The sequence below is a fragment of the Myotis yumanensis genome, unplaced genomic scaffold (genome assembly GCF_028538775.1).
Source record: "Myotis yumanensis isolate MYYU_CA2020_CCGP unplaced genomic scaffold, mMyoYum1.0.hap1 SCAF_3, whole genome shotgun sequence".
Classification (NCBI taxonomy): Eukaryota; Metazoa; Chordata; class Mammalia; order Chiroptera; family Vespertilionidae; genus Myotis; species Myotis yumanensis.
In genome coordinates this window covers 161,746,282-161,772,649 of record NW_027223754.1, presented here as the reverse complement: position 1 = coordinate 161,772,649, position 26,368 = coordinate 161,746,282, and the positions used below count along the sequence as shown (strand labels likewise).

The following is a 26,368-nucleotide window of genomic DNA, read 5'->3' as shown; positions in this document are numbered from 1 at the left end:
AGACATAAATCACAAGTGATTTCATTAAATGCACCTCCTGCTGGGGATGTTGGCTCATAATTCCTCTCTGATTAACCCCCACTACCCCGGCGAGTTTATAGGCCAAGAATGGGAGGGGGTACGGGGGAGGGGAAAAGGAGGGTATGGGGGGAATCCCAGGCCAGTGATGGATGCCTCTGTCAGCCCAGCTCGTATTTATTAATAGTCTTAATACGGGAAGCAATAAAGGAAGAGAGGGATTCTATTAATTAAATCATTGTTATAATTAACTTTCATTAAAGGAGGATCAATAAAGAGGAGTTGAGATGGAGAGAGGAGAGATCCATTATCTCTAATTTCCTTGGAAGGGATTCAGGGAATGAAATGGGGTTGCTAGGAGACAGCGATGTGAGGGAAGAAGGAAGGATGTAAGATGTCATTCAGGTGGGGTTGGAAGGGGGGTGGGTAGGAGGGTTTCAGGTGGATAGAAGAAATGGTGGGGTGGCAGTGGCCCACCCAGGGGCCCTAAAGGGAATGAAGGGTGGATAAGGGAGCTGCTGGGATAGTGAACAAGGGGGCTATAGGCATGGCTTGTACTGGGCATTCCTGAGAGCCTTGATGAGCACGCAGGTCCTTAATAAATGCTTTATGATGCTGTCTCTGTCTAGCCCGTGAAGCTGGTTAGAGTGGATGAATGTATTTTCATGACTGTGGAGTCAGAGTGTGCACACAGGTGTGTGAGGATGGCAACAGAGGAAGAGAGGGAGGCAGAGATGGGAAGAATATCAAATAGTCTTTAGGGGTATGGGGTTTAGGGCATTTTTTATAAAGTGGATACTCAAAGGTGTACACTCTTGACAGGAGTAATGCCTGTCCTTTGGCCCAAGGTACAGTGATGGCTGCTATGGAGGGTGAAGGTCTGAGTGGTGGAAACCACCCTTGCCTTCTAAGGGATGCACTTTGGCCCTATACCTGAGTCGTCCCCGCCCCCCGCCCCCCCCCCCTCCCCGCCCCCAATCCGGGACTAAAACCTGAGCAAGCCAATACCAACCCACAGTTTGCTCCTCTTGCACTGCAGTATTCTCCAAGCTAGACCTCCACCTGGGACAAAGGTTCCTCCCTCCTCCTCTTCCCACTGGTGGCCAGCGCAGCATGCATAATGGGATAAAGCCGCCTGAAGTCCCCTCCCTCTCTTACCCCTCCACTGAAGTCTAAGAGCCAGGTGTCTGGATGTTCTTTGCTCTAGTCACACCTTATAATAAGAACACATTTTATTAGAAGAGTTATACATACCATATAAATATATTTGTCCAAACTACAGGCAGGGGGAGGGATATTGGGGAGAAAGCTCTATTGCTATGGGGAACCTGGAGAGGGAGGAAGGGCTGGGAAGTGGGAGAACCTGGGACCATTTGTTCCCCCATCCCTCACAGAAGGCACAATGCATTATTTCTTTCCATGTGAGGACATTGTGGGATGAGGGGGGTTGGCATGGAGGGGCAGAAGATAAGAGTACAGAAAACCTCAAAAATACAAAAAGAAACCTCCAAACTTATCTAATGGTACGGAAAAAGGCTGGGGTGGAGTGTGGAAGGCAATGGGGGGGCGGGGGCAGTAAGAGGAACCAATGAAGTTCAGAACTGAGACCTGAGGAGGTCATGATGTCCATGCTGCTGCCTCAATGCAGGCCCCAGAGGAAACCCAGGGGAACAAACATAGACCCCAAAGAAGAGAGGGTAGGGTGCCCCAGGGATTGGCTTTGGGGCATCAGAGACTGTGAGTGTGAGTGTGTGTGTGTGTGTGGAGTGGTGGTGGTGCTTGCAGTAGCTGGTGAGTGACAGAAGCAACCAGGGCTAGGAGGGGGCAGGTTCTACTCCCCCTGGGGGAGGCCTCCTCCATCCTGGTTTCTCCCAAACCGCTTTCAGGGGGTAAATTCAGCCATTCTTCCATGAAGGACCCCTGCCTGGACAAAAGGGCTGGTAGGAGAGGATGAGGGTGGAGAGCTTGGAATAAAAACGGCACACAGGAGTGGTTCTTAGGGAACAGAATATCATGGAGCCCACTGTGTTGGAAAAGAGGCATGAGACCTCTAAATGTGTGTCTGTGTGTGAGTGTGTGTATGTGTTTAAGTGTGTGTTTGTGCTTGTACTGGGGAGAGGTGAGATCACTCAAAGGTGAAGGGGTCCTGGGTGCTGAAGAAGAAGTGTCCATCCATGTGGTCCTCCAGGGCGTCCTTATCACTCTCAGCTGGGAAGCGCTCCCTACAAATAGGGCACTCCTTCCATGGGGGGGTGGCAGGGCCCCCAGTGCTGGCCTCTGACAAGGGACCCACTGCAAAGCCACTAAAGAGAGACAGAGGGAAAAGGAGAGGGTCAGTGTGCTCTGTTGCCTTATTGACTTGCAGACCTCGGTGAGAGGGACTCATGCACCTGGGTTCCCAGATTCTCTTGTTCCTAATAGAGCATCCTGGTAGTTCTCTCTCTCCGAGCCTCTTCCACAGCATCTTTCTCCCCACAATGCTAGGGAGTTTCTCGGTTCCCTGTGCCCTCCTTCTTTAGTCCTTGCTGGTCCCCACAGTGCAGAGCCCATCCTCCAACCTCTTGCTCTCCTCCCTCCATCTCTATCTGCTGCCTAATGAAGCTGAAAATGAGCCTGACATCGTCCTTCATCTTCCTGCTCCAGCTAAGAAGGATGACAGCATACCCCCACCCCACCCTGAGCCCATCTCACATCCAGGCAAAGGGGACTAGGTGATAAAATCTCTCTTCCCTCTGCCTTCCCCTCTTGACCTGCAGAAGGAAAGGAATGCAGAGGGGGCAATCTGATACCTGAATTCCCCACCCCTGTGGCTTCACCACCCAGAGAGTCCCCCAGGGAAGTCAGGAAAGAGACAGCGTATCAGGGGTGGTCAGATGGATGCTGGATCCGTCTCTTCTCTGTTCTTGTCCCTGTGGGCTTGTCTCCTACTTCCCTTCCTCCCCCGATGGAGCCTAGGAACCTACCTGGTGGTTGGGGAAACTTTAGGGGCAGGTGAGAGAGGATGCAGGGCAATTTGGGCTCCACGAAAGACGGTGCTAGAAAACAGAAGCCAGTTAAAGGCAGGGCCTCTGAGTGCATGTGTGCTGATAAGCTGAGGGGAAGGATTACACGAAGGCACCTGGGATTTAGAGTGGTAGATAATTTTCTGTGTCAACCACACCTATGTCTCCTTTTCTTGGCTGGGGGAAGGGCAGGGACTGTTCACCTGGATAGCCTTTCTGCTGGCATTCTCCTACCTCTCTCCTGCCCCCCATTTTTACTCTCACCTGGCCATGTCATAGAAGGCATTGCCCAGTTCAGGAAGCAGCAGGTTGGCCTCTTCACCCCCATTCTGCACAGCTGCCATCAGGACTGACTTCTCATCTTCAGCCTCCTGGGCACCACAGAGATAGGTTGGGTTTGGGGTAGTGTCCAAGAAGGGGGAGCAGCACATTGGGACGGGTAAGGGAAGAGCAGTCGGGCCGTGACAGAGAATAGAGGGCTACAGTAAGAGTGGGGCAGGAAAGGTGTTTTGAAGGGAGCTGGTGGGTAAGAAGAAAATGAGTGTGGGTAGTATTGAGGCTATTGAGTGGGATTGGGTTTTGTGGTGGTGTTCATTGGGTGGCCTTGGAGAGAGGCTGGGCCTGCCTCCTCTTCCCCAAGGAAAAATGAGAGCCCCGTATGCCTGTCTTCCTCTCTGGAGGCTGGGCCACTTGAGTTTGGCCCGATCCCCTCCTCCCTGCCCCTGCTCACCGAGTCAGAGCTGCTGTCCTCAGCTGGCCCCGAGAGGTGGGGAGCGATGGGAGCCGGCTGGCTGATGACAACGAGGGGAGAAGCTTCTCGTGGCCCAGCTGGGGAGGAGCCTGGATCTCCACGTTCACACAGGCCATAAGGTGGGAGCCTCATGTCTTCTGGGGACTCATCCTCTGAGTCTGTCAGAGCTGCCGGGCAGCCTGTAGGTGAGGGAGTGGGCAGAGAAAGAAGGATACGTAGTTAGAGGGTTGCATCAGCTCTGACTCCTTTGGATAAAAGATACAGTTAAAGTAGACAAGGGCCAGAGTCTGGGAAGAAAAAGGCAAAACACAGAAGGCAGAGGCAGCTCCCGGGGGTGGTCACATGGAACTCTCCCCAACAGGGCAAGGTGGAGCGGGGAAGAGGTGTCACAAAATTGGGGGTGTACAGACCCAGCCCTGCAACTGCCTCCTCATCCTCTGTAGCAGCATCCTCATTCCACTTCTCATCGGCCACCTTCTCAAGGCGGGCCTCCAGCTTTCTCATGTACTCTAGCAGTTCCTGGTGTTGGGGAGGGAAGAAGTGCAAGAGGCTGGAAGATGCCAACCTTGCTGGGCTGTAGAACCTTCTGCATCCAATATTAACTCTGAGCTTCCGAGGATTAGACACCTTCACCAAAGGTGGGGAAGCTTAAGGTAGATCCTCACAGCCCCCCGCCTCCCCCCACCCCAAGGGCCCTCCTTCGCCCCCTACAATGTCTCTTCCCCTAGCAATCATCTCATCCTGCCAGATCAGCTGATAATGGTCCCATTTTTAGCCTCAGGGTCCTCTTAGAGGTACCGGTTCCTAAGCCAAGAGACACAGTTTCTAGTCCTCAAGCCCTCAGTTCTGGCCACCAGGGAGTTCTCACCTGCTTCTCCTCCTGCAACTGCTCCTTTTCCTTCTGGAGCACACGCAGGGCTGACCGCAGCTCTGTCAGCTCCCGCTTACTCTCTGACAACTGCACCTGAGGGAAAGGGCCAAATGGAATAGGAGCCTAAAATGTACCTAAAAAACCTGGGCTCTGGGATTGGGACCCAACAACCTAGAATCATGTCTCCGTGCCTTCGTTCCTCCCTTGCCCCAACACACACAGGGGAAGCCCCAACGCTTTTTCCATGAGCCCCTTTCCTTGGCCACGGGAAATTCAGTCTCTGCCTCTTGAGTGTGGACCTTGATGACTTGGGCTGGGTGCAGGGACATAGCAGGGGCATGGAAGGGGCAAGCCCTACTTCTTCTAAGTCATCACTACTAGGCCCAAATGTGTACCCTAAGAGCAGAAAGGGACACTGCATGTTTCAAACCAATGAGGGCTGGGAGATGTGCAAGTGAGATGTTGCCCAATAAATAAGGGAGCCCCTTGCACTTAGGAGAGAGGGGGCACTGGCTTCAAGAGGTCACAGGACCAGGGTTCAGGGGTGGCTGGCGCCTCACCAGGCTAGCATCCTTTTCCTGGGCCAGTTCAGTCTTGAGCACTTGATTCTGGGTCCTCTCCTCCTGAACTGCCTTTTCCAGCCGAAGTATCTCTGCACTCAGCTTCAGGATCTTGTCCTTCTCTGCCTGGGAGATGGCCAGAAAGGAACAGGGGAAGATGAAGGAAAAGGGACACCACTGGCAATGGCACCATCCCTCACGGTGACCTTCCTCTACTTTTGGAGCCATTTCCCCTTCTTGCCTCGCCCACTCCCTCAAACCCATGAACAAAGGAAGGGGCCTGAAAGCAAGGGACTTGCTTGATCAGTAATGGGCATTAGGGCAAGGGTCTGGTGCCTAGAATGGTCCATGTTTCTGAATCAAGATGGTAACCAAGGTGCTACAGAGATCAGGGTTGGGACACTATTTAGGGATGAGTCACACCTGGACAATGAAGTGTTCCTCCCTCACAGCTCCTCCCCACCTGTCTTCTGAGGTTCCCATTGCCCTCTTTTTTTCTCCCCTCCTAGGAGATCTGACCACATAGAGGTGGGAGTGATGGCTGTGAGCTTGCCAGGTCCCTCCATCCCTCTACCTCCACACTCTGCAACATCCCTGCCCGCTCCTTGCTCCACTGGCTTTTTTCCTCCTTCAAATGCAGACTGAGCTCGGCCAGCCTGCCGTTGACTCCAGCCACTTCCAGGCGGCTGCGGTGTAGTTCGGCTATGGTGCGGTCCCTGGCTCCTGCTGCGCTGGCCAACTCCTCCCCAAGAAGGGTGGCTTTCTGCTGGCTTGAGGCTGCAAGCTCCTGGGCCCCTCGAAGCTGCTCCTTCAGGGGCTCCAGCTCAGCCTCAGAAGAAAGGAAGAGATGGAGATTAGGGCTCCCAGTAAGTCATTGTGAACCAGGAAGATATTAACTAGGCTACCTCCTCCCCCCACTGCCTTAGGACTCAGGATTGGGTTGTTTAGTTTTTAGTCATATCCTTCCCCAGACTTCTGTAGTGAGTCCTTGCAACTTTCTCTACTTCTAGTTGCCTAGAGGCTTCACTCACCACCCGCTGCTGGGCCTGGCTTAGGGTGTCCTTCATCTGAACCAACTTGTCTTTTAGTCGCTGGGTCTGCACACCCTGCTCCTCCTGCCGGCCCTTAGCCTCCTGCAGCTCCAAATTCAAGCGACGATTCTCCTGTTGTGCTATTTGGAGCTCAGCCTGATGGAGATGAAGAACAGGTAAGGAAAGAGGTGGCCAGGGAAGTGAACCACTGTGATGAGAGGTCAAGGTTCCACTTCTCAGATTTAACACAAACTCAAGCATTCAGCTTTCGTCACCCCTTCTTGGGTTCTCAGCTCAAAGTGACTCAATCCTGAACATCCAGTCTACCGCTCCCGAAGTGCGGTATCCAGCGTCACAGTCTAGGACAGCCATGGGCAAACTACGGCCAGCGGGCCGGATCCGGCCCATTTGAAATGAATAAAACTAAAAAAAAAAAAAAGACCGTAGCCTTTTATGTAATGAGGTTTACTTTGAATTTATATTAGTTCACACAAACACTCCATCCATGCTTTTGTTCCGGCCCTCCGGTCCAGTTTAAGAACCCATTGTGGCCCTCGAGTCAAAAAGTTTGCCCACCCCTGGTCTAGGGTCTTACATAACTAGGTAGCCCATGTCTCATTTCTGCTTCTCCACTTTTTCTTTTAAATAAAAACTCAGTCTAGAGGTCCTCCAGTTCCTTCAAACTCAATATATTCTACCTCCCATTCTACTATAGGTCTTTCCTTTCTTATTTCTATCCATGGTTCAAACTAATTCCCAAGTCACTTAAGCTGGACACCCTGGTGCCATGCTTGGATCTGTTCTCTCCCTAGCAGCCCATAGAAAAGCCTATTGCTTCTCCATTCTTCATCTTGTTCAAATCCATTTTCTCTTCTACTATTTCCACAACATGTTAGCTCAGGCTCTGGTCATGTCTTGCTTGGAGTACTGAAAAACCTCACAACTAGCTCATTTCCCACAAGGCAATCAGATTAATCTTTGAGTACATGTCACCTACTTGAAAATCATCGGTGCCTCTCACTGCTTACAGAATAAAGATTAAACTCAAGAGCGTCTACAATCTGACCAGGGCTTATCTCAAACTCTTCACTCACATATTCAACTGCCCTGATTGTTCCCGACTCTAAGCCTTTGCTCATGTTTTCCTTTGTTTCTAGAATGGCCTCCCTACATCTCTGTCTACTCAAATTCTACCTTTTCATCACTGCCAAGCAAATGGTTTTTAAACAACCTTCTACAGAAGCCTAGGATTCTGAGGAAGTCATTTAGAGGTTCTGAAAATATTTAATTTAAACTTCAAATATTTAAAAATATTAAAAATTATGTGAAAAAATGCATAATCTCACAAGTTAACACATTGGAGATCACCAATCCACTGACATGTGCTTCCAGGTTAATTAAATTCTTTTTAAAAATATGTTTTTATTGATTTCAGAGAGGAAGGGAGAGGGAGAGAGAGATAGAAACATCAATGAGAGAAAATCATTGATCAGCTGCCTCCTGCATACCCCCTACTGGGGATCGAGCCTACAACCTGGGCATGTGCCCTTGACCAGAATCGAACCTGGGACCCTTAAGTCTGCAGGTCAATGCTCTATCCACTGAGCCAAACAGGCTAGGGCCAGGTTAATTAATTTTTATATAAATCTCAGAATAAAGTTTCTATTGTAGTTTCTACTGAAGTGAAGAGCAAAATGAGATTGCAAGGTGGACAGTTTAAAAACTGTTATCAATTTGCACCTACTTGTGTGTGACGCAAGGTGTTCTCAATATTGTACAACTGTAACAAAATACTATAACTAGCCACTGAGGCTGACAGAACAGTCATCCATAACCTCCAGTTTCCAAGTTTGGTATCCATCAAAATTACCTAATTGCTTTTACTATCTTATATGTAAATATTATACATTTACATTTATAAAAATAAACTTACAGTAATGAAATATTGCTGTTACTTATTCAGTGAGGTTCCACTTAAGATGCAAAACTTCACTGATGGAGGAGAAAAGATCCTGCTGCTAAAAAACTTTAGAAATACTAAACTAGCTTATGTCCCCCTTTTAAAAGTCCTTTCTAATGTCCCTCACAAAATGTGCTCCCATTCATCTCTGTGGAGCATCATCACACTTGATTACACTTCCCTGTTGATACTTCCTATATTCCCCTTTGACTGATCCTGACTTATGTTCCCCAGGAGAGTGTACACAATGTTTCTTTACATTCTTATCGCCCTTGGCGCCCAGCACTCAGAAAGAACTCAATAAACACTGGATGAACAATTGAGAAAGCAAACCAACCCTGAGCCCTTACCTCGCTTTGCTCCTTATCTGCTTGTACTTCCTTTAGTTGCCCAAGGAGCTTCTCTTGTTCCCGAGTCAGGGCCTTCACTGTGTCTCTAACCCTGTGAGTGGGGGACAGAATGTCAGATAACCGACTGGTCACCAGAGAAGGAATGAAGGACTCCAACTTCTGTCTTGAGCTCTCTTACTGGTGCTCCTCTGGGCCCAGACCTCCACTTCTCTGTGGGATGCTCAAATTCCCAAACCGAGTTCTAAGCCCGAAGTACCCAAGACTCCTGATTCTAGAGCACAGTCTAGAAATAAACAGTTTTTCTTTTCTCTTTCATATCACTTTAAGGAATGTCCTGTCGATGGTACCCTCATTGTTTTCACTCAGTCAAGAGACCAAAATCCAGTCTTTTCTAGACAAGTGACAGTCATTGTTAATTATAAACTTTTGGTCTAGGTGAGAAGTTGGCAGACTTTTTCTGTAAAAGGCCTAACAGTAAATATTTTTGGCTTTGTAGGCCATGTGGTTTCCATGGCAACCACTCAACTCTGTCACTGTAGTGAGGAATAAGTCATAGATAATAAGTAAATAAGTGAGCACGGCTGTTCCAATACAACTATATGGACACTGAGAACTTCAAAAATTTTAATTTATTGATTTGAGAGAGAGAGAGAGGAAGAGAGGGAAGGAGAGATAGAGGGAGGGAGGGGGGAGGGGGGGAGGGAGGGAGAGAGGGAGAGAGAGAGAGAGAGAGAGAAACATCAATTTGTTGTTCCACTTATCCAAGTATCCAATGATTGATTCTTGGATATGCCCTGACAGGGGATCGAACCTGCAACCTTGGCATATCGGGATGACGCTCTAATCAACTGAGCTACCCAGCTAGGGCACGAACACTGAAATTTTAATTTTACATATTTTTCACATGTCAAAAATATTTCAACCATTAAAAACTATCAAAACCATTTTTACCTTGTGGGTTGTACAAAAACAGGTGGCATGTGAGATTTGGCACATGGGCCATTGTTTGCTGACCCCTGGTCTAGACAGTAACTAATCTTTTCCAGATGCTCAGTCTGATCCCTGATTTTCTTTTTTTTTTTTTTTTTTTATATATATATTTTATTGATTTTTAACAGAGAGGAAGGGAGAGGGATAGAGAGTTAGAAACATCGATGAGTGAGAAACACCGACCAGCTGCCTCCTGCACACCTCCTACTGGGGATGTGCCCGCAACTAAGGTACATGCCCTTGACCGGAATCGAACCTGGGACCTTTCAGTCCGCAGGCCGACGCTCTATCCACCGAGCCAAACCGGTTTTGGCGGATCCCTGATTTTCTATTCCATGATTTAGAACCTAGACATTTAGTATCTCCCTAGGGCAAGACTAACATCCTGAACTGAAGAAGCCTCAGGGATCAACTCATTTTTTACTCTGGACCTTGGACAGAATGCCTCTTTCCTTTAAAGAGTTTGAAAAAATATCAAATCTACCAGTACTGAATGAAAGAAACTTACGTCATTTGACGGAAAAAAGAATTAGGAGTATTTCTCTTGAAGAACAGGCAAGGGGAGGTGGTCAGTACTTGTGTTATTTGTTCGAAATAATAGTTGTCTGCCAGAAGAAAGAAATTTATTCTATGTGGCTCCAGAGGTCTAAAGCAGGACCAAAGTGTGAACGTTACAGAATGGGTGAGCTTGAATCAACACAAGAGGTACAAAAATGACAGCTGTCCAGTAGTAAAGAGGCTGCCTCCTGAGGTAGTGATCTTCTCTTACATGTCGTCTTGAATACCTTACATTACTCCCAATGCTAAAAATCTATGATTTATTCCATTTTTCAGGGCAGAGATTCCATAACATTCATGGATCACCAGTTCTATCATTTCCTAACAGTGAGAACAAGTCTAATCTTATTCTTTGCTGTGGTACGATCCTAAATTCATCCTCTCTTACCTTGTGTTGACTGTTCTATCCACTTCTCTTTTTTCAAATCCTCTACTCCTAGCTCCTGCTTAGCCTTTGCTACACAATAAATGGTTACTACAATTAATTCTGAAGGTGAGGAATACAGAGTAAGTTTGGAAAGATGGAAGAGAGCGAGGCAGAAAAAGATACCCTCAGTTAATGAAATACCCTAAGAGAAGCTGAGAAAGGAAAGAAAAACCACCTGAGACAGAGCAGTTTGCCTCCCTGAAACAGGAAGCTGGAGTTCCAGGGTCAGAGGAAATGTAATGGGCACAGGAGGTCCCCTCACCTGTCCAGCTCCACCTCCTTCGTCAGCACTTTCTCACTGATGATCTGGATGTCATCTTCCAGTTCCAGGATGTGTGCCACATGATCTCCTTGTTGCCGGCTCAAGATGTCCCTCTCTTCTGTGAGTTCCCCGTGGGACCGGGAAAGCCCCTGGAATTAAGGTTCCCCCAGAAGAGAAAAGTTGAGACTCATTTCAAAGATTGGAGCAAAGGCTTAGAAGGAGCATACCAGAGTTTGTTCCAACCCCCTTACCCAGTAACCTTCCTTGAAAAAAGACACAAGGAAAAATTCCCTTACCAGCGGACACACCTACCCCAACCCTACCTCAGCATTCCTGTGTTCAGAGAACTGAGTCTTTTACAAATCTGGGACATGTCTCCTGTCATATCAAATGTAATCCTACTTGTTACAACTTAAGCCTATTTCTTTACTGTCAGAACCATCTGTAAAAGCCCACTAATATCTCCCCTTCACCCTCTTCACTGGGTTAATATTTTGGATCTCGGGTGAGCAGCCGGCCCTGTCCCGCCCCCCTCTCCAATCCCACCTTGTACTGCTCTTTCAGTTCCGCATGCTCCTGCCTGGCAGTTGCCAGGGCCGTCTCCAGCTCCTGTACTCGGCTCCTCAGCTCCGTGACCTGCCCCTCCAGCTGCAGCTTCAGCTGCATCAGGTCATTCCTCTCTTGCTGGCTCTCATCCAGCTGGTTCTACAGGGGGCAGGAGGAGAGGAGGGTGTGCTTGTGCAGCACCCGTTCCAAGGTCCCACCCCATCACTCTGCAGATTCATTTCAGGATTGGGAAGATACATCAGCATAGGCTACGAAGAGGTGAGTTGTGTGCTACTGAAGGCTGTCCACCACCCACCAGCTCCCGGCACTCTTAACTGCCCACTCCTCTTAAAAAAACGTTTTTATTGATTTTAGAGAGAGAGGAAGGGAGAGGGAAAGAGAGAGAAAGAAAAACATCGATGTGAGAGAGAAACATCAATCGATTGCTTCCCATACATGCCCCAACCCAGATCGAATCCCCAACCTAGGTATGTGCCTTGACTGGGAAAAGAACTGGCAACCTTTCGGTGCACAGGATGATGCTCAGCCAACCGAGCCACACCAACTAGGACCCCACTCCTCTTTTACTTCTTTTTTTGTTTCTTTTCTTTTCTCTTTTACTTCTTCCCACTCGAGGGCTGGCCCCTCCTTGGCTCAGCAATTGCAGAAATCTGGTAGAAATCTTTCTCAATCCACACAGACAAGACAGATGGCGCCCCTAATTTTAACCTTATTGGATCTGGAGTCAGACACTGGGTTTAAATCTCCAACACAATGTTTATGATCTATGTGACTCTGAACAAGTGACTTAACTTCTCTTAATCTCTGTGTCATCTGTAAAGTGATCCTTAGCCTAGGTTGTTGCAAGATAATTGTAATGAGAATGATGAATATAAAAACAGATTACAGTGTGGGAGCTTACATCTCTGACTAACGTAAGATATAAACATCTTCTTCCTATTCTTGTGTTGATTACATGTGTTTAGAGGGTTCTAGAGGACTGGAGTTTATCTGAATCAAAGACAAGCTACTCATTCTCCTCTTCTGACCTTCCTCAGGCCCGTCCTCTTGCCTGGGGAGTGTACTTCCTCCCCACCTAGCACTGGTCCTCACCTTTCTTCAGGAAGTCTTCCTTGCTAACATCTGTCTCTACTCCCTAATTCTTCTCTATTTGGTTCAATAGAAAAATAATACAAGCCACATATATAATTTAAAATTTTATAGTAGACACTTGAAAATAAAGTACTAATAAGAAAGATATTAATTTTAATAATATTTTATCTAACTCAGTCTATCAAAACTATTATTTCAACATGTAATCAATATAAAAAATTATGGAGATCTGTACACTTTTTTTAACACTAGGTCTTCAAAATCTAGTCAGTATTTTACCCACACAGTACATCTCGATCTGGGCCAGTTACACTCCAAGTGCTCAAGAGCCACATGAGGGTAGCACCTCCAGTATAGGACAGCGCAGGTCTGGGCCCTATCTGTCTGTTCTCACTCCTCATCTGTCCTGGAAGTGGGTTTCATCCTCCCCTTCCTCTGGTTGTTCCTTCCCTGGCGTGGCCTCCCTCTACCCTTTGTATCTTCTAGGGCCTAGGGCAGGATGTAGCACTTGAATTAGAAATGCTCAAAAAGTTCTTATGGAATCGAGTAACATTGGTCTGTGGGTGGCTTGCTTTCCTGCCCTGCGTGTTCATGTCTGTCTATGTTAGATGGAGACTTTCTTGGAGGCAAGACTTTGTATAACTCCCAGTGAAGTCTCCAGCTGAAGCGATAGCCGAGGGGAAGGTGCCGTGGGACGGGCCCCCTGGCAATGCTGTCCTCCCACTCCCCTGCCCAGGAGCAGCTGCTGCTCTGTTCTCACCTGCAGCACAGTTGCCTTGGGGACAACCAGCAGGATGTCAGAGCCGCCATCAGTCTCCTCAAGAGTCACCAGTTCATCCATGGGCCTTGGCTCTCGAAACTGGAAAGGGGGGCTCTGCCCACACACCCGGCCCTGGCGATTCACATATCGGAACTGGTAAAGCTGGGCTCCCGGTTTGGGCAGGTAGCTGGCTGTGGGAAAAAGAATGGACCCAGGACCGCAGTATGATCCCAGGCCCTCGTGCTCAGCAGGTAGGTCCCCTTGGTATATTTTATTAACCACTCTTCGGCTCTGGTCCCTTGCTTCCTGTTCCATATTCTGTCTTCTCTCCTCTCCACCTCCCATACACTTTCTGTTCCCTGGGATACTCTTCTCGCTCCTTTCTGCCTAGTCCTTTCCTTCCTCTTCCAAATCTACCTTCAATAATAATAATAATAATAATAATATTATTTATTGAGTGCCCACCATGTACCAGGCACAGTGTTAAAATCCTTTTATTATCCCTATAAACCAGGCATCTCATTTTAATGTTAAGATAATAGACACATAGAGGCTAAGTAATTTTCCCAGTGTCAAACAGCTTATAAGTATTAGAGCTGAGATTTGAATCCAGGTCTTTTAGAATCTAATGACCACCTTCTTCTCAATATATTGCACCACTTTTCCCTTTTCCCTACCCGCTAGTTCCTGCTTCTTTCGGTAGGAGGAGGAATTAGTTGCACTGTACAGGTCCTTCCACCTCTAAGTCCTTGATTCTCTGATCACCCCATGTCTGCTGAGCCTGTTGGATATTATTTTATTCTTTTGAGCTTATTTTTCCTTGTTCTCTGTGCCTAACTTTTGTGTTTCTGAGCCCACTTCCTTTTTCCAAACCTCTATCCCCCTTGACTCCTCCCTCCCAGTCCTCTATCTTCCCTTGTACCTTGGAACTGGACACTGGCATGGACAGGGGAACCATCAGTTGCGCTTTCAGGCACCGAAGACCACACAAATGTATGGTAATCCCGAACACAGGCAGCCTCCACCTGTGAAAGTCCAAGGTGAGAGAGGGCTATGGTGATGGGACTACCAGCTATAGATGGTAGAAAGGGCTGAGGGATTGAATGGGAGAATAGGATTGTGTTACAGTGGCAAGGATGATGAAAGACAGGGAAAGTGGGGAGACAATAATGTGTCAAAAGAGAGCAAAGCTAAGACGGGGAGATGAGCTTTGCTTATACAGAAAACTCTCTATCATCTTGCCATCTTTTCCCTTCTTCTCTATCAACTTGAGGCTGAGAATCCAAGAGCCTAATCATTCTCCCTATTCCAACCTACCCACAGACCATGAACTTGAGCAAAAGGGGTTCCAGGTGTACCTTGAAGATGCCAATCCAGTCACTGGCACTTGGCACGGTGCCTGGGGGAAGGGTGTAGTGACATTCCACCTTCGTATTGGGGATGTAGGTCCGGGCCACATTCAGAAAGCTGACTCCTCCCCGAGATGGTACCCGGCTTATTGATGATTCTTCCATCCTTCCCTTGAGATACGTGCCCTCCTATGAAACAAAGAGTTAATATCCTAAAGTCTCTTCACTTCATTTTTTCCCCTTTACCTCCATACACCTCTACACACAGCCCTTGCCACTATACCTGCAGGTGAAGTCATATTTAGTATCCAGTCCCTGAGGGTTTTAGGAACCTTTTAGAGATGTCACTCTTAGCCTGCAGGACCTAAGCTGGCCTTCCATGTCAATCCTGGTCTTGTCTCACACTACTCCCATTCTAAGTCATAAACTCTTCCTAGAGTTAATTTCTGCTTCCTTTTCACTGCCCCATTGATCAAGTCTCAGTATCCTAGGCTCTGCCCTCCTCAGTCCCTCCTCTTCCATCTTTTAACATCTTTGAGGATTCCAAATTCTTCAGCTTCCATGTCCGCATCCCATCCCCCACATCTTCTGGCTCCTGAATTAAAAATCCAATTGAGGTGTGGAGCCCCCTCATTCTGAGCAGGTCTCCTTGTGTACACCTGAGCTTGTTGACCCAACTACACAGGAATGACTACGACACCTGGAAACAGCAACAAATCTCTTAAAGTCATGACTGCACCTTCAGAGCTAACATATGGCTGAGGGTGGAGGGACAGCCCAATCCCCAGGCCCACGAGCTCTCATTCTCTCCCCTTCTCTGAGCTGTCTAATCCCAAGAATTAAAAACAAATAATCAAACAAAACAGCTTTGACTCTCATTTAAGAGACAAAGGGAAAGGGAGGATATAAGGAAAGACAGGTTGTGTCCTCAACTTCATTATTTCAGGAAGTCAAGAATTCTGGAGGCGGCTGCTATAAGGGTGGAGTGAAACACTCAGCAGGAACGTGGTGCTGTGGGGAGATGGAATGTGGGGGCCTAGAGCCAGGAAAGCCCCACCCCTGGGCAGGGGACAGACTGGAAGGTGGGAAGTTAGGAGCCCTGGGAAGGGGATATTTATATATAATGTTGAGAGAAGGAAGAGATAGTTCAAAAAAACTTAACATTCATCTCTTCAGGCAAACCTACTGGTTTGACTATATGTAACCCAGTTTCGGTATTTTCCTCCCTATTTTCTCTCTGCTCCCCTAGCCTCAATTCTAAGTGTTGAATTCCTCCATTCCTCCATCTGCTTGGATTGATAGTTGGAAGCACACTATAGGATGAAAGTGAGGGGAAGAGGCATTCTAAGTTAGGTGGGGAGAGGAACAATAACAATAATAAACAGAACTCCTCAGCCTAGGGCTGTGAGATGGCCTCCTCATCCCTCTCTCTAGCCCACTAATCTACATCCTGTGTCAGCCACAGCTGACTGCCTCCAATCAGCCATAGCCACTAGTCATGTGCACACCCCCGAATATCACAACCCCACACCAGGCTGAAGTAAGGGGGGGGGGGGTAGGAACTTTAAAAGAAGAGAGACACTCAGCAGAGAAGGAAAGGTGGGCCAGCTCTACTATAAAAAGCAACTTTTTAATTGAATTGAGGAAAATGGGTTTCTTTAGATTTTCATCTCTCTTAAAAATCCCTAGTTAAAACTAGTCCAGCCCTAGTCAGTTTGGCTCAGTGGATAGAGTGTTGGCCTGCAGAACCGAGGGTCCCAGGTTCGATTCCAGTCAAGGGCACGGGCCGAGGGTTATGGGCTCGATCACCAGTAAGGGGTGTGCAAGAGGCAGCCAATCATTATTCTCTCTCCTTATTGATGTTTCTATCTCTCTCTCCCTCTCCTTTCCTCTCTGAAATCAATAAAAATATAACAAACAAACAAAAAAAACCAGTCCATGTTTTCTTCAAATACAATTCTCTGGTTTTCTAAGGGGGTATATATTATCCCAAAGATCTAAGCCTGGGGAATCGCAAATACTTGCCACAAATAAAATCCTTAAGAGTTGGGACAGGCCTGAAAGAGAGCTCTGTACGTGTTTAGTCAAACTGAAGTGTTCGCATGGTGGGATACCATCATCCCACTCTGTAAGGCTCTAGAGTTCCTTGACATTCTACACCTTGGAAGGTCCCCCCTCCGCCCCCCCGCGCCCCGCAGCGAGTCAAACGTAGTAAAGGCCTTTGGATTGGCGAGGGGTGTGGGGGTGGTAAGGGGAAAGGGAAGGTTGTCAGGGCCAAGTTTTGCATGGGGAAGGATGATCAAATAGTTCAGTCTCTCCCCAACTCCCTTAAGCATATCAAGCTTTTTTTGAGAAGGACGAGAAGAAGGTGAGAACAGTGAGGGGCGGTATTCCTTTGATCAGGGCCCCCCTTGAGACCAAGAACTCCCACAACAGTGGAGCTGGCTTCTCCCGTACGTAAAGTATTAAAACCCAAATGTTTCTGCAACCCCTTTCTACAGTCCCCTTAGTTTATCCTTTCATAGACTGAAAGTGGGGTGACGCCCCATAAGATCCCCCCAAATTAGGCCAAGTTTCTTACCCCACAGACGGATCAGCTGTTCCCTTACCTTTCACCAACAACAAAAACAGCACTCCGACACCGAGAGGGGAGGGAGAAGAATGAGCGCGAGGACTTCTGGGGTTTGTGGTTCCTCCACGGTCTTTTCCTGGGGAGCTGACTTGGATCTGGGACTACATATCCCAGGAGGCTATTGTGCAAGGAGGGCGGAGAAGAGGGCGGTCGTGGCGGGGGCCTCACCACTGCATTCTGGGAGACGTAGTTCTCACGTCCATGACAGCAAACGAGGGTGTGGCCATCAAAAGACTTCACGGCCCATGATTCCTTAGGAGGGGGCAGGCTGTATTAGTGGTGACTGAGGGTTTGTAACGTGCGTAGTTGCGGGGTGGGGGAGGAGTTAGGGCTTTAACGCCCGCTGTGTAATATTTTACGGTGCGTCTTGCGCCGAACGAGTTCAGATGCACTCTTTAGTTTAATTTTAACAAGTTTTGAGATAGGTAGTATTGTTTTACACACTCTATAGAGGAAGAATCTAAAGTTGAAAAGGTTAAGGAACCGGTCTAAAATATCAAAGTTATGAGATGGTAGAACACCAGGACTGCATGTCTCTATAAATGCCACGACTTCACAGCCACCTGCCATTTAAGGGATGGGAAACTAATAGCTGTGCTAGCAGTTTCTTCTCTGTTGCAACCTCGGGGACAGCCCCTGTAAAAACTACGTGTTGTGCACCGCTATTTCTTTACAACTTGAGGGTTTCAGTGATGGGCCTGCCAATACACCCCTCGACTGGGTCCCCCTAGAGCAGCGGTTCTCAACCTGTGGGTCGCCACCCCTTTGAGGGTCGAACGACCCTTCACAGGGGTCGCCTAAGACCATCGGAAAACACATATATAATTACATATTTTTTTGTGATTAATCACTATGTTTTAATATGTTCAATTTGTAATAATGAAAATACATCCTGCATATCAGATATTTATTACGATTCATAACAGTAGCAAAATTATAGTTATGAAGTAGCAACGAAAATAATTTTATGGTTGGGGGTCACCACAACATGAGGAACTGTATTAAAGGGTCGCGGCATTAGGAAGGTTGAGAACCACTGCCCTAGAGTGACCTCTAGGTCTAGGACAGGGGTCCTCAAACTTTTTAAACAGGGGGCCAGTTCACTGTCCCTCAGACCGTTGGAGGGCCGGACTATAGTTTAAAAAAAAACTATGAACAAATTCCTATGCAAACTGCACATATCTTATTTTGAAGTAAAAAAACAAAACGGGAACAAATACAATATTTGTATTTGCATGTGGCCCGCGGGCGGTAGTTTGAGGACCCCTGGTCTAGGAAGAGGGTCTATATAGCCTGAGGGTGCGGTGGGGGTGGTGGTGGGGTGGTGGGAGGGAGAAGTAGAAGCATGAAATTGGAAGGGGAGCCTGGCATAATTCAGGACCGATCACAACTCACAAACAAGCCACTTACTGGGGCCAGTTTGCCCAAGCCTTTAAGTTAATTAGGGTAACAATACATGTTGTTGCTCCTGTTTTTATTTAGGAGAGGTGAAAGAGTCACACTCCTCCCACAGCCCAAGTTATGTCAAAGACTTGGGCATCATGTGCCCTCCCCCTTCTGGGCCTTCCAAGTAGTCAGGCATTCTATGATCTCTTTCCCAGTCTTCATGTTAGGGGATTGATTTGCTCTTTCTGGGTCCCTGCTTATTCCAAGTTTTTTTTGGTAGTATTTTTTGTTGTTATGACTGAATAGGGTGTCTGGTGCCTGCCCTGTGTGCCTTTGATCTGAAGATCTCCAAGCACTTAACTCTAAGTTACTGGGCTTCACAAACACTGAGACACATCTGTACAATTAGTCAGGATTTATGAGTTACAAGCCACTGGATGAGCTCAAGGTCCTGGGGAAATTAAGAGTGAGGTCCCCTTACAAAACAAAACAAAAGACCTGGAAAAAAAAAAAGAGGGAGGCCTGTTCAGAAATCAAAGTCCCAAGTGTTCTTGGTTTATGTCTTACACCCAGAATAAATGCATGGAAGAAAACTCAGTCTCAGTCTCAGCTAAAGCTAAAAATAATAACTTCCATTTATTGGGTGGTTACAATTATGTGTTTAAACTATGCTGAGGTTTTCCGTTGAATACAATAATAGCCTTATATAGTAGCTGCCCTCCCCTCATTTTACATATGATGAAGACTGAGGCACAGATAATTAAGTGAATTAAGTGATTTACCTAGGGCAGTGATGGCGAACCTATAACACGCGTGTCAGAGGTGACATGGGAACTCATATTTTTGGTTGATTTTTCTTTGTTAAATGGCATTTAAATATATAAAATAAATATCAAAAATATAAGTCTTTGTTTTACTATGGTTGCAAATATCAAAAAATTTCTATATGTGACACGGCACCAGAGTTAAGTTAGGGTTTTTCAAAATGCTGACATGCCGAGCTCAAAAGGTTCGCCATCACTGACCTAGGGTCATCCAACTAGTAAGTGGTAGAATCAGGATTCAAGCACAGGTAGTCAGTACACCATAGTAGTAGTAGTAGTAGTAGTAGATACACCATACTCCCACCCCAGAAACTCCTGGTATGTGATACTAAATTCCATTGTTCTAAGGAACTGTTAGGGGCAGAAATAGAACAGTGGGGACTAACTATAATTATAAGAAATATTCATCATGTTCTGTTAACCGTGATTGTTCTATTCTGATTAGAGAAAGCACATTCTAACCTGTCTGAAAGTTGTAGGCCCCGGACATGGTAGTTAACATCAGAATGCAGTCCATCCTTTTCTGAAAACTACCTATACAATCTGGTCCTGGAGGTGCCTGCTATTTGCCTGTAACCCGTAACCATTATACTTGCCTACTTCCCCATGCCTGTAGTTCCTACTTTCCCTTATAATCTTTGTCCTTCTACCCCATATAAGCAGCTGGCTTATGTGGGGGGGGGGGGGGGGAGGGGGGGAGGGGGCAGAGGTGCAGAGCAGATTTTCGTGGGTGACCTGCTGATCTTCCATACTGGCAGCATTATTAGAATAAACACTCATATATGATTCAACTCTGTTTCTGCTTAATTGGCTCAAGTAGTGACAGGCAGCCCAGACCCATTGGTTGTCCAGTTTCAGAACTGAACTGTGTTGTTAATTAATCAGGGAACAAATGTTCACTGAGTATTTATGTGCAAGGCGTAAGGTTAGAACAGATTCATTTGACAAATACGTGTCAGGTACTATGCTAGGTGTTCATTACATTTTGTTGAAAGGATGAATGTATAGTTGAAGGATGGATTAGATTTGGATAGTTTGGCAGGACAAGGTCTAGGAAGGATGAAGCAGGTTGAAGCAGATTCAGAGGTGGGAATGTGTAATGTTTACTGGAGTCTAAGAGGTCACTTGAGAACAGCACATCAATTTTAACTTTTTTTTCCCCTAAATTCAGATTATTGGTAATTATTGCCTGAAATATTATATTGAGAAGGTTTGGACTTCACTCAACCAAATAACTCAATTTCTATTGAATTCTGGGATTAATTAGTAATGTCTGTCATGTACTTCAGATAGAAGATGGCAGTTGTAATAGATGGATTTATTGTTTGAAATAATTTACTTCCTTGCCCATTGCTATGTGACTTACAGTATCTTATTTCACTGATTTTGGACTTGATTGTGTTTCAATGGCATGTGAATAACTGTGACTCATGCCATGTTTGAGCATGTGAGTCTCCATTTTTCTTGTTCTTCTTTGCCACTAGAATGGGTGTATTCCACAGGAGACTGGTTCCTTCTACCTGTGTCCTGAAATCAGAAGACCCATAGGACAGAGCTGCAGCCTGCTCACAACGTACATAATAAGGCATAAATAAATCTTTGCTGCTATAAGCCACTGAGATTTTTGGGAGTGGTCATTACTACAGCAAAGCTGACTAATAACCATATCTGGAAAATGGTATCAAGTTTGAAAGGTAAATGGTATCAACTTTGAAAGATCAAGTTTGAAAGGTAAGTATAAGACAGAGTGGGGTATCTTGAATGCCAGAGCCTGGCTATGTGTTCATCAAGATTTCTTTACTTCTTTTTCTTAGACACATACCTGGACCATATTTTTCGGTTTCCCTTTAAGTAATTTGTTCCACTTCCAGGCGTGGCCCATGAAAACCTCTCAAGAGAGATCCTTCATGTTCTTTCCTTTCTGGCTTGATGCATATGACCTTAAGCACAGTGACCTTGAAGGCCAAATGTTAAAGATGATGGGGCCACAGGCTGGAAGGAATCTAGCTCCCTTAATCACCACTTGGCAGAGAACTACCTGCTAATCATCAGCATGTGTTTGGGACTTCACTTAACCAATAATTCAATTTCCATTTGCTACACCACTAGAATTTTGGGCTTTATGTTTTATAGTAGATAGTGTTTTCTCTTTAAAATAAATGTTTTTTGTTTATTGATTTGAGAGAGAGAGGAAGAGAGAGAGAGAGAGAGAGAGAGAGAGAGAGAGAAATATTGACTTTGCTGTTCCACTTATTTATGCATCCATTGGTTAACCCTTGTATGTGCCTTGACTGGGGATTGAATCTGCAACCTTGGTGTAGCGGGATGATGCTTTAACAACTGAGCTTACCTGAACAGAGCAGTAGAGTTTCATTAATCAATACATCATGTTAAAAGGTTTGAACTTGATTCCTATTAGGAAGAGTAAGTTAGTCACTGACGATTTTTTTTAAACACAGGGAATAATATTGTGAAGACTGTTGGGAGTGACAGTTATAGGGATAGAAAAAAATACTCCTGAGTGAGGCTGTGAGATCTTGAACTGTGGTTTTCGGAATACAGGCTAACTCCTGACTGGCTGGGAGAAGATTGACAAGGCTCTTAAGAGGTTGTGGAAGGAGCTGCTGCAAAATGAATCCTATTTCCTCAAGTTTAAAGTCTTTTTCTCTTCTGTTAAATTCTTAACTCTGGTATTTCTTCATCTAGCCTGTGCCTGATGCATAATAAACTTTGAATGGAAGCTGGTCCTGGACTCTTGGAAAGCTTTGAGGAGCTACCACTGGTGGAGTGCCTATGATGTGAGAGGGCTCTCACCTAACAAATCATCACAATAGCTGGGCAAGGTGCTATTAGATTTTACAGATGAAGAACTGAAACTCTAAGAGTAACTTACCCGAGGTCTCTCAGAACAATCTCATTGAACAACCCATATCTTTTCCAATATAACAAGATGCTTCTCAAAAAATCATAATGGCTGGTATTTACTGAGCGGCTGTCATGTACCAGGTGCTCATGTTGGGTGCTTTACAAACATAACAGAAGCAGCTGTTGCATCAGTTATCGTAGGCTGTTACTTAGTGTTTCCAAACTATGAACTCGGTGGGAAGTAGGTGTTGGAGTCTGCTTAGGCTGCCATAACAAAATACCATAGGCTAGGTGACACAAACAACAGGAATTTATTTCTCACATTTCTGGAGGCTTGGAAGTTCAAAATCAAGATGCTGGCTGATTTGGTTTCTTCCTGAGGACTTGCTGCCTGCCTTGTAGACAGCTAACTTCTCACTGTGTCCTCACATGGAGGAGAGTGAGAAAAAGCAACATTTCTGGTCTCTTATTTTTTTTTCTTTGAATGTTTACTAAGCAGACAGACAGTGACATACTTCACCCCCCAGTCTCTGCCTCAGCCTGAGCGTGGGAGGCTGGGGTTGAGAGGAGTGCCTACAAACTGAACAAAAAGTAGACTTAAGGGCTTGGCAAGGTGCCCATTCCTATTCCTGGTCTAGCTGCCTCAGAACTAAGGGAGGCCCAGAACCAAGCACTCCCTTCCAGATTAGATGAGGCCAGCTGGTCTTTGGATACCTCAGGAAGAGGTGGTGGCAGCAACAGCATGAGGGATTCCTCTAACTCAGTGGTTCTCAATCTTCTGGCCCTTTAAATACAGTTCCTCATGTTGTGACCCAACCATAAAATTATTTTCGTTGCTACTTCATAACTGTAATGTTGCTACTGTTATGAATCGTAATGTAAATATCTGATATGCAGGATGGTCTTAGGCGACCCCTGTGAAAGGGTCGTTCGACCTCCAAAGGGGTCTCGACCCACAGGTTGGGAACCGCTGCTAACTACACACACACACACACACACACACACACACACGTCATCTGCACTGGATTAGATGTCCATTTCAAATTGTGTGCCATCGAGTATCTCTTCCTCTGTCTCCTTCTCTTCCTTCAGCTCCTCCAGCTTGGAGGGTGGGCTGTTGGAGGAGTTGTGACCCCAGGAGGCAGCAGGGGGAATGGGTGAGTTCTTGCACCCCAGCAGGAACTTTCTGTCGTAAATGATCCTGGTGCCTCCCAGGGTAGTGGGTATAGCGTGCCCCCCACCCCCCACATGGTGCTGTGGCAGTCGGGCAGCCGGTCTCTGCCCCCAGGAATTGGGCAGCTCGTGAACCTGGACATAGTGAGTGAGATGAGCAGGAAGGCAAGTGGCTGGTACTGAGGACATGGAGTGCAGCAGAGTCTGAGGTGGACGCCATTGACCACATGCGGTCGCAGCCACAACACCAAGTGGACGTCCTGGTCTCTTCTTATAAGGGCACTAATTCTATCATGACGGTCCCATCCTTATGATCTCATTTAGCCCTCATTACCTTCCAAACGCATCATCTCCAAATACCATCACATTACAGTTTAGGGCTTCAACATGTGGATTTTGGGTTGACACACACATTCAGTCCATTGCAATAGCAAAAACATTAACATAATTTTAGGGCAAATTCTGATTGTTTTGGACTTTTTTTTTAGGGCCCTGTCCCATTTTCTTTTGTCCTTTTAGTTCTTTGGCTCCGTGGGCTGGGTGGAAGTGTGGTTTATGGTTCTCCATAATATTCAGGTCCTGTAGCTCCTGCTTCACTCCATGGACCCACAATCCCACTCTAATCTCAAAGTGTCCAGATTGCTTTAGTCCTTCCTTTATCAGTAGGGAGTAAGATGCTGCTTTGAGAAATCCTCCATCCATTTATTCATTCATTCATGTTATTTATTAAACATTTTCTAAAATTACATTTATTGGGGTGACATTGGTTATATACATTTCTAGTGTACAATTCTATAATGTAGCATCTGTATATTTCATTATGTGCTCACCACACAAAGTCAAGTGTTTTGTCGTCATATATTTGACCACCTTTACCCTCTTCAACCTACCTCCAGCCCCCTCAAAAGGTTTTTAATAAGCATTTTGGGTCAACTGCTGAAGTAATAGCCAATGACATTTGTAGCTTTCTGCTTTCAAAGGCCTTTTGCATATTTTTGTTGTTAATCTTCACAGAGGATATCTTTTCCATTGATTTTTAGAGAGACTGGAAGGGAGGGAGGAGGGGGAGAGAAACAGAGAGAGAAACATTGATGTGAGAAAGACACATTGATTGGTTGCCTCCTGGGGTGGGGGACATGCCTGGACTGGGCCCGGGGATTGAACCTGCAACCCAGGAGTTGTGCCCTTGACCGGGAATTGAACTTGTGACCCTTGGTGCATGGGCTGATGCTCTAACCCAGGTGTCCTCAAACTTTTTAAACAGGGGGCCAGTTCACTGTCCTTCAAACCGTTGGAGGGCCAGACTATAGTTTTAAAAAAAACTATGAACAAATTCCTATGCACACAGCGGCGGCAAAAACACCCGGCGGGCGGGATAAATGTTTTCGGGGGGCCGCATGTGGCCCGAGAGTCGTAGTTTGAGGACCCCTGCTCTAACCACTGAGTCACTGGTTAGGGAGTCTTTTACATTTTTGGACTCACTTGATTCTCACAACCAATACTATGAAGTGGGTCATATTGTTATGTAATTTTATCAGAAACCAAGGCTAAGAAATATTAAATAACTTGACCAAAGTAACACTGCAAGTATAGGGTCCAAATAAAGAATTTCTTACTCCTGCCCGGCTGGCATGGCTCGGTGGTTGAGCATCAACCTATGAACCAGGAGGTCACGGTTTGATTTCTGGTCAGGGCACATGCCAGGGTTGTGGGCTTGATCCCCACTGTGGAGCATGCAGGAGGCAGCCGATCAATGATACTCTTTAATCATTGATGTTTCTATCTCTCCCTCTCCCTTCATCTCTGAAATCAATGAAAATATATAAAAAGGAAAAAAAGGAAGTTAAAAAAGAATATCTGACTCCTAAGTGCTCCCCTCTGCCCTCTATATCCATCACAGTTCAAATCCTACAGTGCCTCAAGCCTGGTTTCTTGCCATTTTAGTCTTACTACTTTGATTTATGCATTAGTTAGAGTAGATATAACAGCTGCAACAGACAACTCCTAGATCTCAGTGTAGTAACAGGAAATATTCGTGTGTTATATAATCCAATGTGAATATTCGGGGTCAAGGAATCCAGATCTGTTCATGCTGTGGCTTCAGGTTGCTCAGGTGTCATCCTGCCAGGAGAAGGGAAGAGCAAACACGTGGAGAAGGCACAACCATTCTTAATTTTCTCAGCTTGGAAGTAACATACACTTCCGTTTATATTCCATTGGTTATCACCAGTTACATAAGACCCCACCTCGTTGCAAAGGGGCTGGAGATTGAGTTAGTCGTGTGCCCATGCCACTTTCTATCACCATGGAGTTGAGTCAAAATTGTAGAGTTAATAGAGTTGTCATGGGAGAAAAGATGCCTCTGATGAGAATGATTCAAATCTGCCCATATGTCCGTATCTCTATTTGTCTCTCATTCATTCTACCAGAATTCATGAAGCACCAACTTTGTGAACCACTCATAGTCAAAGATCTCTTGACTGAAGAACAGATTGGAGCTCAGGCAGCTAAAATGTTGGTAAGGCATCAGGCCACAGGCTGATTGGTGGTGGAAGTGGTCTTTTTCACCAAAAGAGAGTGTATTCCTATCATTTTTCTTTATTTTTATATTGTATCCAAAAGTTTGGAAATTTGTACACTATCACAAAATAAACAGAGCTATGTTGTAGTCATAATTTTAGTAGTTGATTTCATGAACTTGACAATTCTATCACCTTTCAAAATACTCTGCTCTGGGAAGCTGTGTGGGTGGGCATGTCTCCTAAGCTTCCAGGCCTCCCCGGTGCCTGGGGCATGGAGAAGCAATAAGAATACTGGAGCCTGGGAAAGCAATAAGAAGACAGCTCAGTCATCTTGCTGAGAACTGACTTGCATCTGCTAGAGAGAAGGAAGCGATGTACCCAGGAGATATTTAGGAGGTAGCATGGGCAGGGTGTGGGG

General features: G+C 46.1%; 1 protein-coding gene and 1 pseudogene across 3 annotated transcripts; both read right to left on the bottom strand.

Annotated features, from left to right (window-relative positions):
* Positions 1-1,232: 1,232 nt before the first annotated feature.
* Positions 1,233-17,202, bottom strand: CALCOCO1 (calcium binding and coiled-coil domain 1). 3 transcript variants are annotated; one of them, XM_070410093.1, is made up of 16 exons: positions 17,158-17,202; positions 14,558-14,737; positions 14,122-14,224; positions 13,200-13,390; positions 11,327-11,485; positions 10,781-10,929; positions 8,544-8,634; positions 6,234-6,389; positions 5,777-6,031; positions 5,203-5,328; positions 4,640-4,735; positions 4,182-4,290; positions 3,751-3,950; positions 3,285-3,391; positions 2,982-3,053; positions 1,233-2,321 (listed from the first exon to the last, which is right to left on the bottom strand). In XM_070410093.1, exons 2-16 carry the CDS (start codon positions 14,711-14,713, stop codon positions 2,144-2,146), a joined length of 2,148 nt encoding a protein of 715 aa, XP_070266194.1. In that variant the 5' UTR covers positions 14,714-14,737; positions 17,158-17,202; the 3' UTR covers positions 1,233-2,143. The 3 variants fall into 3 exon arrangements, with proteins under 3 accessions (XP_070266194.1, XP_070266193.1, XP_070266195.1); XM_070410092.1 differs by having other exon boundaries at positions 17,130-17,179; XM_070410094.1 differs by lacking the exon at positions 2,982-3,053 and having other exon boundaries at positions 17,130-17,179.
* A 6,079-nt stretch (positions 17,203-23,281) lies between these two features.
* LOC139005495 (eukaryotic translation initiation factor 4E-binding protein 3 pseudogene) lies at positions 23,282-23,571 on the bottom strand (annotated as a pseudogene).
* Between the last annotated feature and the right edge of the window lie 2,797 nt (positions 23,572-26,368).